The 21,466-nt window shown below is 46.8% G+C and overlaps 1 protein-coding gene across 2 annotated transcripts; it reads left to right on the top strand.

Annotated features, from left to right (window-relative positions):
• The first annotated feature begins 2,734 nt into the window (after nt 1–2,734).
• On the top strand, nt 2,735–21,104 carry LOC113977361 (ficolin-1-like). 2 transcript variants are annotated; one of them, XM_027703417.1, is made up of 9 exons: nt 2,735–2,855; nt 3,673–3,786; nt 6,550–6,603; nt 7,708–7,743; nt 8,400–8,435; nt 17,129–17,256; nt 17,661–17,790; nt 18,346–18,480; nt 19,360–21,104. In XM_027703417.1, exons 1-9 carry the CDS (start codon nt 2,777–2,779, stop codon nt 19,605–19,607), a joined length of 960 nt encoding a protein of 319 aa, XP_027559218.1. In that variant the 5' UTR covers nt 2,735–2,776; the 3' UTR covers nt 19,608–21,104. The 2 variants fall into 2 exon arrangements, with proteins under 2 accessions (XP_027559218.1, XP_027559219.1); XM_027703418.1 differs by lacking the exon at nt 6,550–6,603.
• Nucleotides 21,105–21,466: the final 362 nt, after the last annotated feature.

Genomic DNA, 21,466 nt, shown 5'->3' on the forward strand with positions numbered 1-21,466 from the left:
GAAGAGTCTATGGGTCAAGAGCAGTGAAACCAGCAGCCTGAGCTCCTCACAGCCAGGAGCTTCCCTTGAAGCTGCCCTGGAATGCAGAGAGTGAAGCAATGCAACATATGAAACCCAAGGTGTGAGCTGGGCAAGTCGGCATTTCCGCTCCATGGCGAGAATAACTGCCTAGAAATTCAACCTATGCTCTTTTGGAGCTTCTGGGACTTGCAACAGATTTTGTGGTAAGGACAAGGGAAATGAGCGGTAGGGTTCTTATTGCCAGGGGGCTCTAGCACCCAAAGGTGATACATGTTCACAAAACAAAGAAGCAGAAAGGAATAAACAAGGGACATCTTTTGAAAAAAAATTCTGCTATCTTAGCTTGGGCAAATGTCTCCACCACAGATACTGAGATTGGTTATGGGATGAAGAAATTCTGCCTTGGAAGTGTAAGTGTTCATCAAAGAAGAAAACCTGAAAAACTTTGTTATTCACACATAACATTTATAAGAGCTATAAATAGGCCAAGCCAGAAGAACATCTTTCTTTTTTGCTTTGGATGATAACCTATCCTTGCAGGCTGACACTACTCCTTTCCCAGCATGACAAGTCTCCAAAGCACAAGCTAGCTCCCCTTGAGTACCTGTAATGGTGCCAAATCTCATGCGAACTCTTATTTTACGTTCCTTAAAGTGAGGTTTGTCAGAGTTTACCTCCCGCCTCCCAGTGCCCATCATTTATCCTTCTTGCAGCTTTAGGACTTGCATGGCAATGTCCTGAGGTTACCATAGAGCAGAGGAATACAATGACTGGGGCTTGCTGCTTGTTTTTTTCTGTACTTACAGCTTTCACTCTCTATCCATCCTCCCTGCAAAACTCCAACAATCTGGCGGAAGTGGAGACCTAGGACTCCACTAGAAACCAGGATTCCACCTACAATTTTGCATTAATCAGTGTTAAATCCCCTGTTAAACATGGTTATGATGCTCCCACATGAACTTTTTGAAGCTCTTTATGCCTTCTGATTTCCTAAGCTGATTTCTTAGGGATTTGTACATGAGTTCAATTCTGGGAATTTCATTCTTGGCACTTATGTCTGTAGAGGTGAACTGCCTGGTCACAATGTTTAGAGGTGCTTCCCATTCGCCCAATGTGCTTAGAATTCTTTTCTTATCCTGAAGTGACCCTCGAATTTCAAGGCTCATAGGGGGCATTTCCCAGGGCTCAAGAAAGAATGTAAATATACAAAAGAATTTCTGATGGTATAAATGATCAGCCCTCTGCAATCTTCACTGGGTACTGGGATGAGAAAAAGCAATTAAGGACATATTGATCACTGGGCTAATTTCAAAATCTACCCTCGGGAGCCTGACCTACTTTGGACTAAGCTTTTTCATTGGCAGTTTCCTCTCTTCTTCCAAGTAAAAGTAGCTGCATCGACAAGGACATGCTTTCTGAGATGAAAGTGGGGAGAAAATGGTGTTCCATAGGCTGGATGCACCCAGCTGTTACCACTGAATGCATCAGTGGTGAGCAGACACATCACAGCTGTCCCCATAACGCACATCTCAGCCCAACCCAGAGCTGGATCCTCCTCATGGAAAAACTGGGTAAAGCTGGGCAAACCCATTCTTAAGTTGTTTTGTTTTTATTTTATTTTTTAATTGGGACAGATTTAGCCTCAAGTCCTTGAGAGACTATAACAATGGGGTAATCTGCAAGGCCTTTGCTTTTATGGAATGATTTACCAAGGGGAACAGCTGAAGGCAAATGTTTTTGCCTCTAGATAGTTGGAACAAGGTATTGCAGCTTTTTCCATACACAGAGCAGAGGCACTGGGCATGAGAAATCTTCTCAGTGCTAGGGGCTGGCTCTATTCACCTCCACCTGCCCCTTGGTCCATCCCAGATGGGCAGCACAGGCTGTACAGATGAGAAAAGAGAGGTGTACAAGTTCCCAGTCACCCTACAGTTGCTCTGCACAGATCTCTCCCTCCCTAGCACCTCCATTTTCTCTTTCCTTCTGGAAGGCTTTCTTCTGAAGGAAGAAAGATGATGATCTAATTTCATCCCAGGAACTGCATATGCAGCATATTGGACCTCTAGTAACGCTGCCACAAATGAGCAGAGCACAGCAACAAGAAAGCAAACAAGAAATTCTGCTTGATAATAGAATGGAAAGGTGGGGGGGAAAAATCAAATATGGTCTGCCTACCTACCCTTGCCTGGATGCCCAGAGTGTGAACTCCATGACACTCATGGTTCATGTATAAACAGAAGCCTCCATTTGAAGGGTTGGGAGGTGGTGCTGCACTGGTGGGCAGGCAGTGCTGCAGTGTGAGCCAGGCTCTGTACTTCTTTCTGCCACTGGCCTGAGCTGACCATGGGCTTTTTACTCCCAGTGACTCATTTTCCCCATCTCCACAGTAAGTTCTGCTCCTCACAAAGGGTAGCAGGCAGGATGAGGAAGGATGTCTACACTTAGCTAAACCAGTTTTTGCTCTTTCATTTTCTCTAGAAACACAGTATGAAAAGGGAAAGCCATCCAGAATTTTAGCAGGGCAGAGGTAAGGCAGTGGGGCAGCTGGGCAAGAATTTTCCAAACAGACTTGTGGAAAGTGGCTTATCTGGAAAACAGCTTGAGACCTAGCCACGCCCCAGCGGGCAAATGCAGAGGTGGAGCTTACACTGGAGCTCTTTGTTAGATATAAAAGGCTTAGATGGGTCAGTGCTGACCACAGTCCCCGGGAGGTGGCTGAGAGAAGCTGTGCAGAGAGCAGAGAGCAGTGCTGGCCATGGGGAGGGCAGCTCCAGCCCTCCTGGTACTGCTCAGTCTGACAACGACTATTTGTGACGCTGAGGACACCTGCTCAGGTGAGTGGAGCACAAATATTACTGCCACCCCACTTCTCCCCATAAGAGAAGGACCTTGAGGAGGGGAAGAGGCATATGATTTTTTCCTTCTATGCTTTTTTAAATTCAACTGCAAGTGGGAGGAGGGGGAGGTGGAGGCTGAAGTCTCAGCAGCCACTTAACAAAGCAACCTCCAAATTAAGATGTAACATCCTTCCCCAGTCACCAGCGAGATCTCTAGGAACAGGCTGTGCCTGTTGAGATTTTCCATCCTGGTTAAGGTTTTTTTCAGTGGTGCCTTGGCACAGTTACCAAAGGATGCAGAACAATACAGAGCATCGGTGGATGCCTGCTGGATGCTAGGCACCCTGGAAGCCTGGGGATGCTGCTCAATGCAGTGTTCTGTCTGTATTCCTCATGAAGACCATAGGGGCAATTTCAAACTGACCCGCCATCAGGAAATTTAGAAGAACGCTTACTGTCCACAGATCCATCAGTGTCACTTACTCCACTGTTACTACCCTGTTGGTGCACCTCTCAGGTTTTGTTTTATTAAGCTGCAGTATATTTGTCAGGCAATGTCATATACATTTCATATATATCAACCTCTTCTCCTACTGAACTCTCCTGAGGCAAGAGAGATTCAGAGTCTGACTCCTCTAATATGTGAGATCCTCAATGCCATTCATACAACAGCTATCAATTCACGCAACACCTCCAATTTTCCATAGTCATTGCTTTTGATTGAGTTGTTCCTCAACTTCAGAGTGTTTGACTTCCTCTCCAAAATATTTCAGAACCCTAATAATCTCCACAAATACTGTCTTCATTTCCTCAGAGGTGAGAATAGTGGGACTGGGTGATGCTGACCGACTCGCCATTCTCCAAGGATGCCCAGGTATCCCAGGTGTGTCTGGCCCAAAAGGAGAACCAGGTCTCCCAGGAAAAAAAGGTGAGACCCCTGTCTTGGTTTAATGAGACTGAAAGTGTTTTGCTAAGAAGGGTGAGTTATGTGGTAGACCAAACTCCTCTCTCTCAGCAATTGTAAATCCGAAATTAAGAGACTCCAATCGAGGAAGTATGGAATAAAAAGAAAAGTAACAACCCTTTATTAAAGGATATATGCGTATTGGCAAAAGCAGCAAAAGAACACAGAAACAACTAAACAATAATCCTGTACCCAAAAGTCCCCTTCAAAAAAGGAAACAGTTTGATACTCCTCTGTCCTCCAGCGCGATTCTAATCACGGTTGGCAGGAGCACTGTTGGATCCTGGAGGAGCAGAGCCTGCAGTGCTCAGTGTTGGCCAGCAGGGGGCGCTGTTTGGCTCTGGCGGTTGCTGGGGGGGGGGCCCAGATCACGGGAGAAGCAAAAAAATGGAGATTTTTCTCCCCCACCAAGGAGGGGAAGGGGAAAAGGGGAAAGAAGGGTGGTTTCCTTCCCACTAAACTCACGCTGTCTGTGGCTGGCTGTGGTCAGGACTCCCCCTTTTTCATCAATGAGCACAAACTCTCCGATGAATTCTGAGCAGATTCAGGCTGGAGACAGAGCAGCGCGCAGGCAAGCCGAGGCCGGAGAGCAGCCAGATGACCAGGTCGAGAGCAAGACGGCCTCAGAGCTTTTCATACACATACACACACCCCCTTGCCGTTAAGGCATGTTATAAGTAAATGAAATTAGGCTGAAATATAGCAATAAAAAAATTTATTGAAGATTTATATAAAAGGCAAATAAGCAAAACAGCGCGCTGGGCGGCCGGGGAGACCCCTGCTCCACTCACGGCACGCAAGTGCAGTAAGCAAAACCAGTAACCTTTATTCCCTTATCACTTCCCCTCCCATAGTCACTTGTTATCCCTCTATTGGATCCGAGTTTGCAGGTCTGGTTCTGGTTGGCTTCCCTGCAGGCCCGTTTCAGTTGCCAGGTGCTTTCCTTTCCATAGTTTTAATTAGTCCTTCATCCTTGAGGCCTAGTGTGTAGCTTAGTGTGTAGGTATCTCCAGATGTCCATCTTGGATTCTCTGTATCGTTCTCGTACTTGACCCTTTGATCCTTGTCCTTCCCTTTGTTACTTTATGCGTAGCTTTTAGACAATATGCTTTTAGAGAAATAAGATACAAAATACTTATTCAGCAAGGCACAATAATTTGTCTTTTCAGCTTAAGAACTGCAAGCTGCAGGACTATCAGCTTGTAATACTGACAGATTAATTAACGATTCTGCAACTTACAGTTCCCCAGCCTTAACAGAACATTGATTACAATAACATATATATATATATATATGTATATATATAGGAGGGGACCCCTGTTGGCCTAGTGGTTAGGATGCGGCACTCTCACCGCTGCGACCCAGGTTCGATTCCTGGTCCCCCGGGCAGATGGAGCCCGTTAGCCCTATGAGGCCATCCATCTATGAGAAGGTCACTCTAAACAAACCTACGTCCTGAGGTCCCGAGCCATCCATCTATGAGAAGGTCACTCACTGCCATTGTCCAAGCTTGCTTGGCCCCGGCAGATGAACCTTAGGATTAAAGGGTGGGCTCAGTTCAGCGCAGGCTGTGTCTCACCTAAAAAATCCATTGCACAGGCTTGAAAGGTAAAAGACCTTTCCCAAAATCTTTGTTCGCGAAGACTGGCCATTATATATATATATATATATATATATATATAGGAATATAACATGCAATACAATTTGATGAGTAAATTACTTTACTACTACTAATTTATTACAGGCAGAAGAGTGAAGTGCCTCTTTCCAAAGAGACGAGGGGAGAAAAAACTCCTCCCCCCCACCCCCCCCCCCCCCCCCCCCACCCACCCCAGCCCTAGAGAAAGGTATCAGCCTCGAATGCAGGTCTGCCAGCTAGTACTTTTGTATAGTCAATTGCCCCTTCCCCTTCCCTCGTTCAACACCTTCTTTTACAGTGGGACAGGCAAAAGGAAAATTTCTGCTTGGATTTTTAGAACAAGTAAACCTATGACACCCCTAAAGCCAATGATGAGAACTGTGATATGGGACGGCATTTTTGCTTTAAGTAGGGGAAGTCAGATGAGGCTGCAGCAGTGGCAGCCTTCGCACCGGCTGCTGTTAGCAACTGGAGAATCAAATAGGAGTGGAAAACATCACCAAGTAGACATGTGCTGGTACACATGGAGTCACCTGTTTCTTCCCTGAGCCCTGTCACAAGTCTGAAAGTCATAAAGTGATCCTGGGGTGCGAAGTGTCATAATTCATTTGTTTCTTTGCAGCAAAATAATCCATTTATTCTCTGGGAGGGAGGCTGTGATGCTCCTGCATGTTTTCTGGGGAATAGTTTGAGAACTGTACTGGCATCCTCTACCCCAGGAAGCAAGGGAGATGGAGTTCCCTCAGGATTTTCATAGCCAACTCATGGAGAAGGTGAATCACATCAGCTGAGGGAGCATATCCACCACAGCCAAATCCATGGACAGGCTCCACGATATAAAAAGCTCATAGAAATTTTTATGTGAACTGCAGATTAAGACTTAAACTGACAGTACCAGTGTAGTGAGGTTTCAGAAGAAGAAAAGGTGTAAGGTAAAAGAGTAAACTATGTTGCAAGACCGAATGTAATTAACAAAACCCATCTCCCTTTCTTCTGTGAAAGCAAAGGCCCAGCTCTCCCGGATTTTGCGACCTCTCCCTTCTGGTCAGTTTGCAACGTGCACATAAAAAATGAGTCTTTCTTTGCAGGAGAAATGGGAGACCAGGGATTCCCGGGGAAAGCAGGACCACCTGGTGCAAAAGGTAATGCGTAACATATTCAGTTCTGATCCATAAATCTCCCCAAGCTCAGGACATGCATTGGGAGACTTGGTTGGCCATAGTCCAAGAAACAGCCCTGAAGTAGCATACTCAAAGCCTGATTTTTGGGTATGGCTATTGCATGGAGTGAGCACTAGAAACAATGTCCTTGAGTGGGACCACAGCACAGAGTAAGATACTACTCTTCTCAAAGTTCACACCGATCCTTAACAGACTCCTAAAATCAGGCCTCTCCCCATTCCCCACTCCTACATTAACCTTCCTCCACCACAAAACAAACCTGCCCAAATACCCCACAGCTCTGAGAACTTTGAAACTCACTGCAGAGCTTCATCTCAGAGGCCTGAAGCAGAGGCTCGATGCTCAGTGCTTCCAGCATCCTCCAGGCTTGGAGTCAGTGCCCGATGCCCAATTGATCAGAAGGATGTGATCAAACCACCAGGAAACATCTATCACAGGGTGAGGTTTTCTTGTAATAGGATGAGCCCCTGAAAAGAAGAACATGTCTGTTGAGAAACTGACTTTCATCACCCAGGTTGTGCTTAGGATCTTCAGCAGGGCATGTGTGCTACAAATATTGAAAAAGTACCTCTTCTAAAGAAACGAGTACAAGGTAGCACCCAGGAACTGAGCACCAGTGCACTGACTAGCAGGGAAAACAGCTTGGCCAAATGCACCAAAGACTTGAACTGAAACTCTAGTAGGAGATGGACAAACCCACTGAAAAAGCAGCTATTGCACAAAATCTCAGAAGTGGCTGACTATAAAGAGAAACCCTGCACAAAAAATCACTGAAGTGGAACTGTGAATCCCCCATACACTTCAGGAGGCGGCACAGCAGTTCTCTCTTCCCTCTATCCTGATCTTCCTGCTGTATCCGAGAGATACTGCTGATCAAGAGAACAGCCAGGCTGGCATGGCAGCAACATCTGGGATGCTCAGTTGAGTACCGTATCTTTGCACCTCTTGACAGGCTCTCTTGTACATTTGGGACATATGGAGGGGCTGGAGCAGCCATCTGGGGAGCCACAGTAATTCATTTACATTGCTCATATGTGATGAGCATTTCCCTCTTGTGTTTTGCAGGAACAGTTGGAGAGCCTGGCTTCCCAGGACTGAAAGGTAAATCATGCTGTGCTGAATTTAGCATGTGAGCTACTTTGTTAAACTTCCACCTTGTACTGTTCTGGAACAACACACCAGATGGGAGCAATTATAGAGAAACGGAAGTACCCCACTAGGGCTCTTTGGTGACAGTTGTGCCCCATCATAGGCTCAGCCCTGGCCCAGATGCTGTGGACAACACCCCTCCCAAACCAGCTGTTCAGCAACAAGTGATGCCCTCAGCTCCAGCACCTGGTGCTGCCTGGCACCATCAGCTTGTGTACCACCCAGCAGCCACCCCATGTACTCTTGGGCAACCTGCAGAGCTGCTTCCAGTGTCTGAGGGTGCTGGGTGTCATTGGGGTAGTTTCAGGGGTCTCTGACTTGAGTTCCCACATGCCCCCCGTGCTCTCCCGAGTCTGTGTAGATGGGCAGGTGGGTCTCCTCTGGTGGGCCTGGGAGCAGCCAGGGCAGAGCTTATATTTATTTAATCCTCATGCCTGGTTTCTCCATGCCTTTCTCCATGCTTAGCATAGATGAGCCAAGCACTTTCCCTAATATCACAGCTCTCCAGTGCAGCTAGATTTGTCTAAGCAAATGATGCCAACTGCTGGGGGAGGAGAGTGCTGAGTGTGGAAATTGAAGAAAAATTGGTGGTGTTGTTTGTCCAACAGGAACAAAAGGAGAGCCTGGATTTCCAGAAATATGGGGTGAGTTTCATCCTAGGTCTTCATGCCACTATCAGCTTTGCAGAGTGGACGTTGGTGGACTACTTACACCAGAAATCAGGACAGGACAGGAATAAGAAAAAATTCAGAGTGACATTAAAGGATGGAGTAAGAAAATATCACAGTTAACCCATTTGCTTCTCACAGGTACATGCAGCTTCTGTGGGTCTATTTTGTACTCCAGCCTGGCCAGGAAAGTCACATCCTCTGAGCACTACTCGGGTCTCCTGTCCTCTGTGTGGGAGAGATAGACCTGGAGGAGGTCTACCTGAGTTTCTTGGAGCTTCAGTGACCTGTTTTCCAAGATGAAATCATTAGAAAGAGCTGTATGGACATGCAGCTACTTAAAAGGCAGTTATACCCCTCCACTTGCTAGAGTGGGAAGCTTCCGTAGATGGGGAGTTCACGCGTGGTAGTGATCAGATTAACCTAATCATTGGGAAAAAAAGGAAAAAGAAAACAAAGAAGCTTCATTTGGCCCATCTGACTCCATGAGCTAAAAGCAGAGCTACAACCTGCTCTGGCTAAAATTGGGTGTTGCATGGCCACAATCACATGCAGGGGCTCAGGCAGATGAGAGCTGCTGTAACACCTGAGGGACTGGGATGCCACTGAACAGCCCCTTGCTGCCCCAGGCACTTATGGCTTATTAATGTAATAAATAAGCACGTGACCCGGCTGCATGGATTTCCAACAACCAAATCCGTTTATTAGAAAAAACCAGCACCTTTTATACCTTCGGACAACATGTGATTCACCTAGCCAACCACCATGGGACTCACACTGCCCATGTGTGTCAGAGTATACTTTGGAAACTGCCAATCCCAGGATGCATCACCCAGCATCCCTGAAACATGTTTCCTACATCTCCCCCAACTTTAATATTTAAGGTGAATCATAGAACAGTGCAAATAATAGAACAGTACATTTTTTAAAAAATGTAAAAATGTAAAACCTTTAACAATCACCATAGTATCACAGAGACCCAGCTCACTGCTTACTTTGGTTCTTCAACAAACTTACTTATTTATTAGAATTTTTCTCTTTAACCTTTTGAACCTGTTTATTATGAACATGAACCGTTATTTTCCTAAGGGGTATAATACAACTGGGATAAACAACAACTTTATTGATCTGAGGGTTTTGGCATTACTGGGTAGTAATTATGTAACCTTTATTTATCTCAGGGTTTATGTAGAAAAGGGAAAACTCAACTCTATTTCAACAACAGGGTAAACGTCATGAATTGAATTCTTCTAGCTGACCGTGTGGTTGAGGTAACGTTACCTTTTTAAGGCTTAGTGTTTAAAGTGCTTATACACTCACACAACTCTCTTTCATTCACTCACACACACACACACCGGTGGCCACTGCACCCATTCCTCACATGCACATCCATGGCTTTTAGCAAAGCTGTATTTTGCCACATTGGTCATTTTCACAGTTAACAGTAGTAAACATCAAATGGTAAACATCAACTATCAAATGGTAAACATCAGCTGTGCTCTCTATCTGCAGTTTCTTCGCTCTGTATAACTCTGGTTCTTGAGACCCCTGGTGGCCTAGTGGTTAGCGTGCAGGACTTTCACTGCTGCGACCACGGGTTCAAATCCCGGTCTCCTGGCCTGATGGAGGTCGTTAGCCCTGTGTGGCCATCCATCTATGAGAAGGACACTCTAAACAAACCTACGTCCTGAGGACCTCACTGCCATTGTCCAAGCTTGCTTGGCCCCGGCAGATGAACCTTAGGATTAAAGGGTGGGCTCAGTTCAGCGCAGGCTGTGTCTCACCTAAAAAATCCATTGCGCAGGCTGGAAAGGTAAAAGACCTTTCCCCAAATCTTCGTTCGCGAAGATGGGCCATTATTATATAACTCTGGTTCTTGCTGCTGCTGTGAGGGTGTACCTATGTAGGGTCTGACACACCTGGAGGGAATCCATTTTAGTTCTTTACCTGTAGATATACACACATATCCCTTCCCCATGTCACGAGGTCCACCAGTCCCATCCATTGCCCTGAGATTAAATCTTTTATCATGACCAGTGGTTTGGGAGAGGAGAATGCCTGAGGTCTGTGTTGTCTCTCATACCTGCTTTTCTCAGCACTGTAACAATTTAAAAAATTTATGACGTATGCTGCTTTCCACAGACACTCCTGTGGGCTACAGGTAGACTCCCCTTTTCTTTTGTCTTTTTAGCATGTCCTTTAGGGTACGGTGCACTCTCTCTACCATGGCCTGTCCCGTGGGTGAATGCGGTATGCCTGTGGAGTGAGAGATCTCCCAGTCTGTCAGGAAAGTTTTGACTTTTGCTGAAGTGTATGCAGGGCCGTTGTCAGTTTTTATCCTTTTTGGGGCCCCTAGCGTTGCAAAGCAGCTAAGCCAGTGCCTTATTATGTCCCTTGCCTTTTCCCTAGTCTGTGCGGTGGCAGTTATGTATTTGGAGTGCGTGTCGACTGTAACGTGAATGTATTTCAGCCGACCAAACTCTGGTATGCGTGTAACATCTGTCTGCCATACCTCATTAGCTATTAGTCCCCTGGGGTTAACTCCTTCCTGAGATGGCATTGGAGTTATTTGCTGGCAGTCTGGACATGACATAACTATGTCTCGAGTCTGATTGATGGTAATTTGAAATTGTCTCTTCAGAGAACGTGCGTTCTGGTGGAAAAAGGAATGAGACAATTTAGCCTGCTCAAGCGTTCTAGGCACTGTTGTGAACATAGCTGCTGCATCTGCCCTTTGGTTCCCTTCTCCTAAGGGCTCCGGCATTTCTGTGTGTGATCTAACATGCATTATGTAAAAATCAAACCTGCTGTGATTGACAAGAACCCATACAGCATGTATTTCAACGAGTAAATGTGGGTTTACAACATCCCAAAGGAAGGAAGCCTCAAAATGTGAAACCAAACCTGCTGCATAACAAGAGTCATTAACAATATTAACAGGTTGATCTGAAAAGAGTTCCAAGGCAATGCAAATAGCTGCAAGTTCTAGGATCTGTACAGAACCATGGTTTATGGTCTGTACCTCCTGTTCCCACTGTCCTGTAGCAGGGCGTACCCATGTCACTGCAGCTTTTTTGGACCGTCCTGATGCATCAGTAAAGACCGTGAGGCCTTTTACTGGCTGGTGTCGGCATCTGGTTGTGGCTTTTAAGGGTAAGTTGCCCATTTCTGCCCAAAGCCTGTGTTTAGGGTAGTGAATGGAAATGTCACCATCATAGCCTGCCAAGGCAGCCTGGAATCCAGTGCCTTCGGCCAGCAGCCAGTCGAGGCTGTCCTTCATCACCAGGATGTAGATGATCGATGGATCCTGTCTGTCCAGCTCTTGTAGCCGTCCTCTGCCTTTAATGACAAGCTTGACAAACATTTTGTTAGTTGTCCACACAGTTTTAGGTGGTGAATGGGGCAGAAACAGCCACTCCAGGATCCTCAGTAGATCTGGTTCAGTTTGGTTCCACTGAAACAAAACTGCAAATGGCTGGAACCTGCTAGGAACAAGGGCAAGGTAGATTTGAAGTTCAGGATTTCTCCTTCTGCCTTGTCTGCTCTCGATTGCCTTAGAACATGTCTTTAACACCTGCTTTGCCTCCATAGTCAGAGATCGACTAGATGTCAAGTCTGGATTGCCTTTCAGCAGTTAAAACAGGGGGTGCAGCTCCTCTGTGGTCAAGCCTAAAATAGGTCTTAGCCAGCTGATGGCTCCTAAAAGTTTCTGCAATTCGTTTAAGGTTAAAGTGTCTTTTACCTTAATCTGAAGTGGCTGGGGCGAGATCTCCTGCTGCGTGACCCTCCATCCAAGGTAGGTCCAGGGCTGAGATCGTTGGATCTTCTCTGGAGCGACCTGCAACCCTGCTTCTTGGACAGCATTAGTCAGAGCAGTAATAACAGTCTGTAACTCAGTGTCCTTGGCCATGGTGACCAAGATATCATCCATGTAGTGGTAAATGATTGCTGAGGGGTAAAGTCTTCTGATAGAGTAGATAGCCTTTGCCACAACAGTCTGATATATCGTCGGGCTGTTTCTCATCCCCTGAGGCAAAACGACCCAGTGGTATCTCTGCGTGGGCTGTGTGTGGTTTAGAGCGGGGATGGAGAAAGCAAATTGTGGCACATCGTTAGGGTGTAGAAAAACGGTGAAGAAATAGTCTTTTAAATCGATTACCACTACCGATCATCCTGCTGGAAGCATAGCAGGTGAAGGAAGCCCTGGCTGCAATGCCCCCATAGGTTCTATCACTGAGTTGACTGCTCTTAGGTCATGCAGCATCCTCCACTTGCCACTTTTCTTGGGTATGCAGAACACCAGAGTGTTCTGATTGGAGGTTGGCACTATACGTCCTGCATCGAGTTGCTCTTGAACTAGTTCTCTTAAGTGAGCAAGCATTCCTTTTTCATGGGCCATTGATCGACCCATATAGGGTCATTAGTTTTCCATGTCAGCTTAATCTGTCCTTGGAATGGCTGGTCAATGGCCCTCATTGAAAAATCTGAGCATCTCCATGAGATGCATGACAGCGCCAAATTGTCCCAGCACATCTCGTCCCCATAATGTGCATGGAATAGGGGCAACAAAAGGAGCTACTCTGGCAACTTGTCCCTCTGGCCCCAGCACTGTGTGTAATTGAGCACTCTGCCTAGGCCTTTGTGTGCCTCCAACCCCCTGGATAGTCGAAGCAAGATAAACAGTAGGCCAATCAGTGTCCTTAATGATTGTAATGTCTGCTCCTGTGTCCACCAGGCCGTTGAATCTGTGTCTGTCTATCTGACACGTCATCATCGGCTGTGCTGCAGAAATGGTCCTTGCCCAGAATATTTGAGGCTCCCTGTGCTCCTGAAAGCCCCCGAGCCCCCTTCCCCCTCCCCAGCCGGTGACAAGCTGTAAAAAGGGATTAACTGGGCAAGCCTTTGTCCCTCAGGTATGTAAAAGGGAGGCACTGGAGTCCATGCCATTATTTGTATCTCGCTGTGAGAGTCTGAGTCAATCACTCCGGGTAAGAAAAACAAATCCATCCTGGTGGTTGATGACCATCCTATTAGAAGGGCATGGATTCCTGGGCTTAAAGGGCCCCAAACTCCTGCAGGGATTAACACTACGGCAGTAGTTGTTATAGTTACTGTCTCTCTGGAGGCCAGGTCCAACCCAGCGCTATCTGAGGTGGCAGTGAGCAGATCAGTAACCTGTTTTCTTGAGCCATATTTATTTGTTGAACCGGGGCATGCGGTCTCACGCCCCGTCTCCAGTTTCCCTGCTGGGAAGGGTTTTTTGTCCCCCACTTCCCATGCTGACCTTTTTGGCATACTGTTGAGGGAGGTTTCTTGGGGCAGTCCTTTTGAAAATGATCAGCAGCGCCACATCTGTAGCAGCTGCCTTTCCCTCTTGTCCCATCCTGCAATCTTAGCAGGGCACTTAAGGCTGTTGCTAGAGAGGCAGTATGATGTTCAACAGATCCGACACCCTGGCATGCTCGAACCATCTCGGCGATGGTGCAGCTTTCCCTTTCAGGGATAGTCTGCAGAGCTCGCTTGCAGCCCTGGTTCGAGTTCTCATATGCCAGCTGCCTAAAAAGCATCTCTCTAGCTTCTTCATGTTCTATTTGCCTGTTTAAAGCCGCCTGCAGCTCAGCAAGGAACTGAGAAAAAGATTCAGTTGATCCCTGCAGGACCTTTCTGAAGGACAGGTTGCTGTCTCTGTCCATGCTAGGGATCTTTCTCATCGCCCTCAAAGCCAGTTTTGCGATCACCTCATATATCTGCCGGGGGTAGCCTACTTGTGAATTTGCTGCCACATACTCCCCCTCTCCTGCCAAATGACTACAAGTCATGCCTGCTTGTGAACCTCCTGGGTCATTTGCATATGCTGAGCAATTCTCCTGATAGTCAGTTACCAGACACTGTACTGAGTGGTAGTTAAAACCATTTTCAACAGTGTCTTCCAATCATGTGGGGTAAATACGTAAGTGGTACTCAGTGTCTCCAGATGTGAAAACGTGTGAGACAAGGAAACACCAGTCTCTTTAATTTACTGTCTCAGTTCCTTTGTCACCTCATAGGGCAAGCTTTGGAACTGAGGGTTTTGGCACGGCCGGTATATAACTGGGCATGCTTTAATAACCTGCCAGTCTCCCACCTGCATTCCCTCCTCGCGGTATCTTTCCCACTGGTTAACTGACACCCCCGTGCCTGTCCTCTCGCCCTCACCCAGAGGAACCGCCTCCAGTTCCTCCTATCCATCTTCTGATGCCTCACTATCCGTGACTCCGATATACTCGGCTCCCTGCGGCGGCATGGCAGAAGATGGCGGGGAAGCACCTCCCCTGTTGCGCACACAGTGGGGACAAGATGGTTGCGGGGCCAGAAGAGACGGCTCAAGTTCTGGTCCGTTTCGCGCGCAGGATGGCTGCGCCCATGTCACGTTTCTTGGAGCACGCGGCCGCAAGTCATCGGTGACACAGGGGGGTAAGCTTCCTGGGTGCCCCTCCCCCATGCCACGGCGGGAACCTACACTTCACCCCTGTATACTGGATTCGCAAACTAAAATTCCCGTCCTATCTCCGCAGCTCGCACCAAAACCGGGACCTTCACCATAACTTACTTCTATATCACCTGCCCCTTCTATATCACTCTGTCCCTCATGGATCTGCCGATCCTTTGCCAGGTGGTTATATTTAAAGCTTCTACAAGCAGCAGTGCTGGTGCAATGAATTTTATCCATTGCAAGAGATCTGTTATTTCTGTGCGTGTGATCTCAATAGGACACTGTCTTAGCAAGAGACACAAGGCTTCTGTATCCCTTTCTATGTCCCGGGAAGCCAAATTCCCCATGCTTTTTTACCTTTTCTCTTACTGCTTTCATCTCACGTGCGTTTTCTCGCTGCTTGCTTTTTTCACCAATTCGGTTCGGCTTTCGGTCTCTCTGCTTCTCGGCTTTTCGCTGCCTCAGCTCTCGGCGGTTTCGTTTCTCGCCGCTTCTCTTGGCTCGTGTTCACTGCTGCTTTCTCGGCTTTTCTTCTCCGCATCCTTTCAGCTTTTTGTTCTCCGCCACTTTTCTCCTGGCACATGCACTTGCAATTTTTTCGAGCTCGGTTCAGTTTTGCGTCCTTCAGCCACGTTCTGCACTGAAGTCTTGACGCTTTTAAAGACGTCTGTTTTTTTTCTCGGTATGTGTCCCTGAGCCCTAAAACGAGCTAGTGGCAAACACACTCACAATTTTCCTTGCTGCAAGGCAGTCTATTTTTCCCTGTTACACAGAGAAGCCCTCACATTTAGGGCACCATGTATGGCTTATTAATGTAATAAATAAGCACACGACCCGGTTGCATGGATTTCCAACAACCAAATCCGTTTATTAGAAGAAAACAGCACCTTTTATACCTTCGGACGACACGTGATTCGCCTAGCCAACCACCATGGGACTCACACTGCCCATGTGTGTCAGAGTATACTTTGGAAACTACCAATCCCAGGATGCATCACCCAGCATCCCTGAAACACGTTTCCTACAGGCACTCCTCTTCCCCTTTTATGTTTACTGGGCATGTAAAACATTTGACTAATAAGGAAAAGGCCAAGTCCAGGACCAGACCCCCATTAGGATGGACACACATGCCCACAAGACAGCCTGGTACAGCTGTGAATCCATGCATCAGACAGCACACTGGGTCACCTGCACCACCAGCACCACCATCTGAGATCATCTCCCAAAACTTTCCCTATGACGGATACAGATGCAGCTGTAGGCTGGGTTGTCTGATAGGGACCATTCCAGTCACTTGTGAATCTGAGATTCTGTTAGCAGGTATGGTTTGGGGAAGGAAAAAATGATGCATAATATGTACATATATGTATACATATATATTTTATATATATATATTCAGAAGTGTTTTCTGTCTTGGGGAAACCTCAGTGTGGCCCTTCAGTACTTAAAAGGTGCTTATAAAAATGCTGGAGAGTGACTTTTTACATGGCCATTGACAGGACAAGGGGAAATGATTCAAAATTAAAAGAGGAGAGATTCAGATTAGATATTAGGAGGAAATTCTTCACTCAAAACTGTTTGAGTAGGGTGGTGAGGCACTAGCACAGGTTGCCCAAAGAAGCAGTGGCTGCCCCCTCCCTGGAAGTGTTCAAGGCCAGGCTGGACTGAGTTTGGAACAACCTGGTTTAGTGGAAGGTATCCCTGCCCATGGCATGGGGGTGGAACAAAATGACCTTTAGGTTCCTTCCAACCCAAAACAGTCTGTGATTCTATGATTCAATCCACAGAGGATGATCTGAATGCTGTTCACCGCTGCATCCCAGGGAGCTGTTTCTCTGTATTACTACTCCTTTCCTGACAACTCCACACACATTCTCTGTGTCCTCCAAACATTTTGGAGTCTGGACAAATTCCTTCTCACAGCAGCTCCATCACCCAGACCCCCAAGAGAGTCATTGTGAATGAGAGAACTCTGAGCACCTTAGACAACCTCTTGGAAGGTGCCCATCTCCCCTGCAATATATGGACTCAGAAACCATGGCAGGGTTTAGTTCCCAGCAGCCGCATGCCAGGGTCTTGCAGTGTTAAGAGCTAGCTGGGTGCTGAAGGGCTCCAAGCCTCAAGGCTGGTGTGCTCCCTGGATGGAGTGAGCACATTATAACTCCTTCCACTTGATCTCTTTCTCTGATTTGCACAGAACCCAGGAATTGCCAAGAACTGTTGGGCAAAGGGAAGATCTTGAGCGGCTGGTACACCATCTACCCCCAAGGTTGCAATGCCACAGCTGTCTTCTGCGACATGGACACAGATGGTGGGGGATGGATTGTGAGTAGGATGAGAGAGGGAGGTTTTTATGTTGATATAGTGATTTTTGTTAAGGCTGCAAAGGGTGGCTTCAAAATAGAAACAAATGGGAGGAAAACACAGACTGAGCAGACAGCTGAGGTTCACATCAGCAAGCCAGTGTGAGTCCCTGTGTGGATGCAGGAGAATCTCCCAGGAGTTGTCTCTGGGAGCAGACCAAGGGCCACTCCCTGCTTAAATCAGCAAATCATTTCCTCCTCATTTCCAAGGGCAGATGGAGGACATCTTTATTGAGGGACTCTTATGAGGTTTGCTCCCCAGAGACCCACAGGAGTGTCCTGATGCAGGGGGCTGTGTACGTCAAGTGCTGTGGATGCTCTGGGTGAGGGATGGACTGGTGTGGCTGAGGGTCTCCTTTCCTGTAGGTTTTCCAGAGGCGCTGGGACGGGTCAGTGAAATTCTTACGAGACTGGGATTCATACAAACGAGGCTTTGGCAATCAGCTGACAGAGTTCTGGATGGGGAATGACAACATCCACTTCCTCACCTCGCTGGGTAAGGTCTGCCTCTGTCCAGGTCTGGGGCCATGAGAGTCCAATGCCTGTACCACATTGGATCATTAAAGACCTCTGAGCTTCTTGCATCCATTTGATGCCTCCCACTGTTAATCCCAAAGGGGATGTAGGTTCTTGCAGACCATTACATACAGGAAATTGTATTCTTAAAAAACAAACAAACAAACAAGTATTCAAGAAAGAGAATGAGCTGGCTGCATGATCTATCCTGGAGACAGGCCAAAACATTTTCCTACTGAAACTGGTTATATTGGCATCATGTTGTCCACCTGAAGGCTTTGAAGTCTGTATGCAGGCTTCCTGGGCATGTAGCTTTCAGTGTTCACGACCACCCACCATCATATCTGAAAAGGTGCTTCCCAAGAAAACCATCATATGTAGAGGAGGTTCTGTGGGAATATTAAATAAAACATAATTTCTCAAGTAGTGGAAGCTCCTCTCAAGATAGCTCATGGCTCATTAAAACCCCCACCCTGACATCCAGGGACGTATCCACCATAAGCTCTGCATGACTGCTGTCAACCTTCTCTTCTAGGACCCTGTGAACTCCGCATTGACCTGAGAGACTTTGAGAACAACTACTATTTTGCCAAGTACGCTTCATTCAGAGTTTTGGGAGAGTCTGAGAAATACAGACTAGTTCTAGGGGACTTCCTTGGTGGAAATGCCGGTAAGTTTGAAGCAGCTCTCCGGGAAAGTCTGTTTTACTAGAGCATTTCAGAAGTGCTTGGCATCTATAATGCAGAGCTGTATCATGCAAACTCCTTGTATCAGCTACATTTTAAAACAGTTTTTTAAAACTGGCCATGGTACCTCTAGTGCATGACCTCTAGGTGCAGGGAAGGAAAGAGACACCCATCACAGAAATGTGACCCAGAGCATTACCTACAAGCCCAGCCACATGGTTTAACAGAAAGTGTGGAGCCTGGTCCTGAGCAGCACCCAATCCAATTGACCTTCCCAACAGCTCTGTAGCAGGCCAAGTTCTGCTTCTGATTACTTTGGTAGGAAATATTTGACCACAAAGTTTGACATTTCCAGGGCTGGGGTGCTGTTCAGCTGTTGCAGCAACAGCACTGCATCCTCTTAATACCTGATGTTTTGCTTTTCTTTAAAAAGCAACCAAATTTTCTTCAAAATTCAATATCCCTCACAAAAGAATGAGTGAAATCAACACCTGAGAGACCAGTGCACTGTGTTTATGTGGCTTTTTACACTGCAATTCTGTCTAGTATTTCAGACACCAGTGTGTCTGCAGAGAACCTGAACAGTGCAAGAGAAGCGACACCTATGTACATGCGAGGAGAATCTGACCCATTTGATTCACAGGCACAGACAAATTGTCCGCGTGTTTTGGCAGAGCTCAGGATTCTTCTTTTGTTCAGAACCAAGGAAGAAACCTGGGCAACTGGGGCAAGATTACAGCGGAATTTAAAAAATTTGCCTTGCACCCAGCAAGGGCCACTGGTGCCCAGCAAGGTTGCACAGGCATATCAAGGTCCTGTTTGTGATCCTTACTGCAGTAACTGTGAATGTGTGCTCTCTGCAGGAGACTCTTTATCATACCACAGGGACATGCCATTTTCAACAACAGATCAGGACAATGACATGAGCTCCTTTAACTGTGCCACAGAATACAAAGGAGCGTGGTGGTACAATGACTGTCATTACTCAAACCTGAATGGGATGTACTGGATGGGTGTGCATGGGAGCTACGCTGATGGTATCAACTGGAAGACGGGCAAAGAATACCACTACTCCTACAAGCGAACAGAAATGAAATTCAGGCCAGTCTAATATGGTGAGAGGGTACCTGACTAGCACCAAGAGGTGCCACTCACCAGCCAAGAGAAGACAGAAAACATAAAGTTTGAGGACAAAAATAGACCAGGAAGGTTGTGCCTTCTATGTAGAACAGACTTTTTGAGGCCAGAAGAGATCAGTACTTTTTTGAGCTCCCATAAGCTCCACACTCTCACCCTGACTACCTCCAGCAGCCGCACTGATGTTGAGCTCAAGCGTCTTTTTCTGAAAAGTGCTTTACTTTGATTTAAAGACCAAGTGATGGGTGAGGCCAATGCATCTGAGTAAAGCTCTCTGATATTATTATCCTAAATGTAATTACTGGTAATTTTCAGTCTAATCCATGTATATGAAGCCTCCAATATTCTTGCAGCCTCTTTCTGTTGGACCCAAGATTCATCTGAAAGGCACAGAATTCCTGACCCACCCCCTCTTCCTGCAGGCTGTGATGAAGCCATGACGTAGAACAGCATGGAAAGGACTTGAGGGTCCAGCACAGGGCTGTCAGCATCACCCCTTCCCTCCTTCCCTCCTCAAGTGCTCCAAAGCCTCATGTGGGACCCCAGTTGCTGGAACCACAGCAGAGTTGCTCAGCACTTCCCACCACAACACAGCTGCAGTTGGCCCAAAGGCCAGTTTCAGCCACTCCGCCAGGGCAGGTTTCTTGATCTCATTTGCCCCTGCGGACCAGGAATTCTATGCAAAAGTCTGTGTGGTACCAAGACACTACAGCAGGTACCAGTGTTTTCCATTTCACCACTTCTCTCCCCCACAAGAGCTCCATTTTAGTTTTCTCCCGCTACCAATCTGATTGGCATGCCCTCAGCAGGAGCAAAGTCCCACAGCATCCGGCTGTATCTCATTCATCAGCTTCTGATACTGTCGTCCAGGAGTAGCATCTCAGAGAGGCCCAGGGTGCTGCCACGACAGCTCTAGAGATCCACAGACTCCTCTGCAGAGAGGTACAAGCAGGTGCTTACAACCTGGGCTTTAACCTAGGTAAAAGTGCTAAATCCCCTCTCTTTGCTATCCTCTAGCTTCTCTTTTTACTACACAGAAACTGTCAACATTTAAATTTTGTTTGTGAAGGACACTGGTGTCTGAGGGATTAAGAGAACACCAAGAGCAGTTTACCCAAACTCATCTATTTGATATTCCCATACCACGATATGACTCCATAGAGGAAATATTCAGGTATGACAAGCCATCAGCAGTGCTAGGTGAGGATCTTGCTTGCAGAGTGAAATTATCCTGAGTCCTTATGCTGGTTTTGGCTGGGGTAGAATTCATATTCTTCACAGTGGCAAGTATGGGGCTGTGTTTTGGATTTGTGCTGAAGACAGTGATGATAATATAAAGATGTTGATATTATTACTAAGCAGGGCTTGCACAAAGTCAAGGCTGTTTCTTCTTCTCGTGGCAAGGAATTTGGGAGGAGACACAGCTGAGACAGCTGACCAAAGGGATATTCCATACCATATGACATCATGCTCGGCATTGTGGCAGTTTGAGCCATGTTAGAAATCCAAAATCCAATTTTCAGGCTTCTCCACCCCCTCCCACAATTTATGCCAACACCGAAGAGAAACTTTCAGGCCAGAGGCTTCTATAGGGGAAGGGGGAAATATATATACATTTATTTACACAAATAAATACTATACAAACTAAAGACAACTATATATATATTACATCTCTATCAATCAGTCTTTTCAAGCCCCTCCTTTAAGTTTAGTCCAGGAAAGAGCCTTTTCAAGGCTGGAAAGTAACCAGTCCCTCTGTGGGAGTGTTCTGGGCCCGAACGCTCCCCCCTCACCAAGTTCCAGTTGTTTGTTGTAGTCTCTCCTCCTCCTGAA

This window comes from Neopelma chrysocephalum, unplaced genomic scaffold (genome assembly GCF_003984885.1).
Source record: "Neopelma chrysocephalum unplaced genomic scaffold, ASM398488v2 Primary Assembly neopelma1_226, whole genome shotgun sequence".
Classification (NCBI taxonomy): domain Eukaryota; kingdom Metazoa; phylum Chordata; class Aves; order Passeriformes; family Pipridae; genus Neopelma; species Neopelma chrysocephalum.

Coding starts and splice junctions, on each gene's coding strand:
- LOC113977361 (XM_027703417.1), top strand. CDS start 2,777: ATGGGGAGGGCAGCTCCAGCCCTCCTGGTACTGCTCAGTCTGACAACG. Junction 2,856..3,672: donor CGCTGAGGACACCTGCTCAG/GTGAGTGGAGCA, acceptor TCATTTCCTCAG/AGGTGAGAATAGTGGGACTG. Junction 3,787..6,549: donor AGGTCTCCCAGGAAAAAAAG/GTGAGACCCCTG, acceptor CTTTCTTTGCAG/GAGAAATGGGAGACCAGGGA.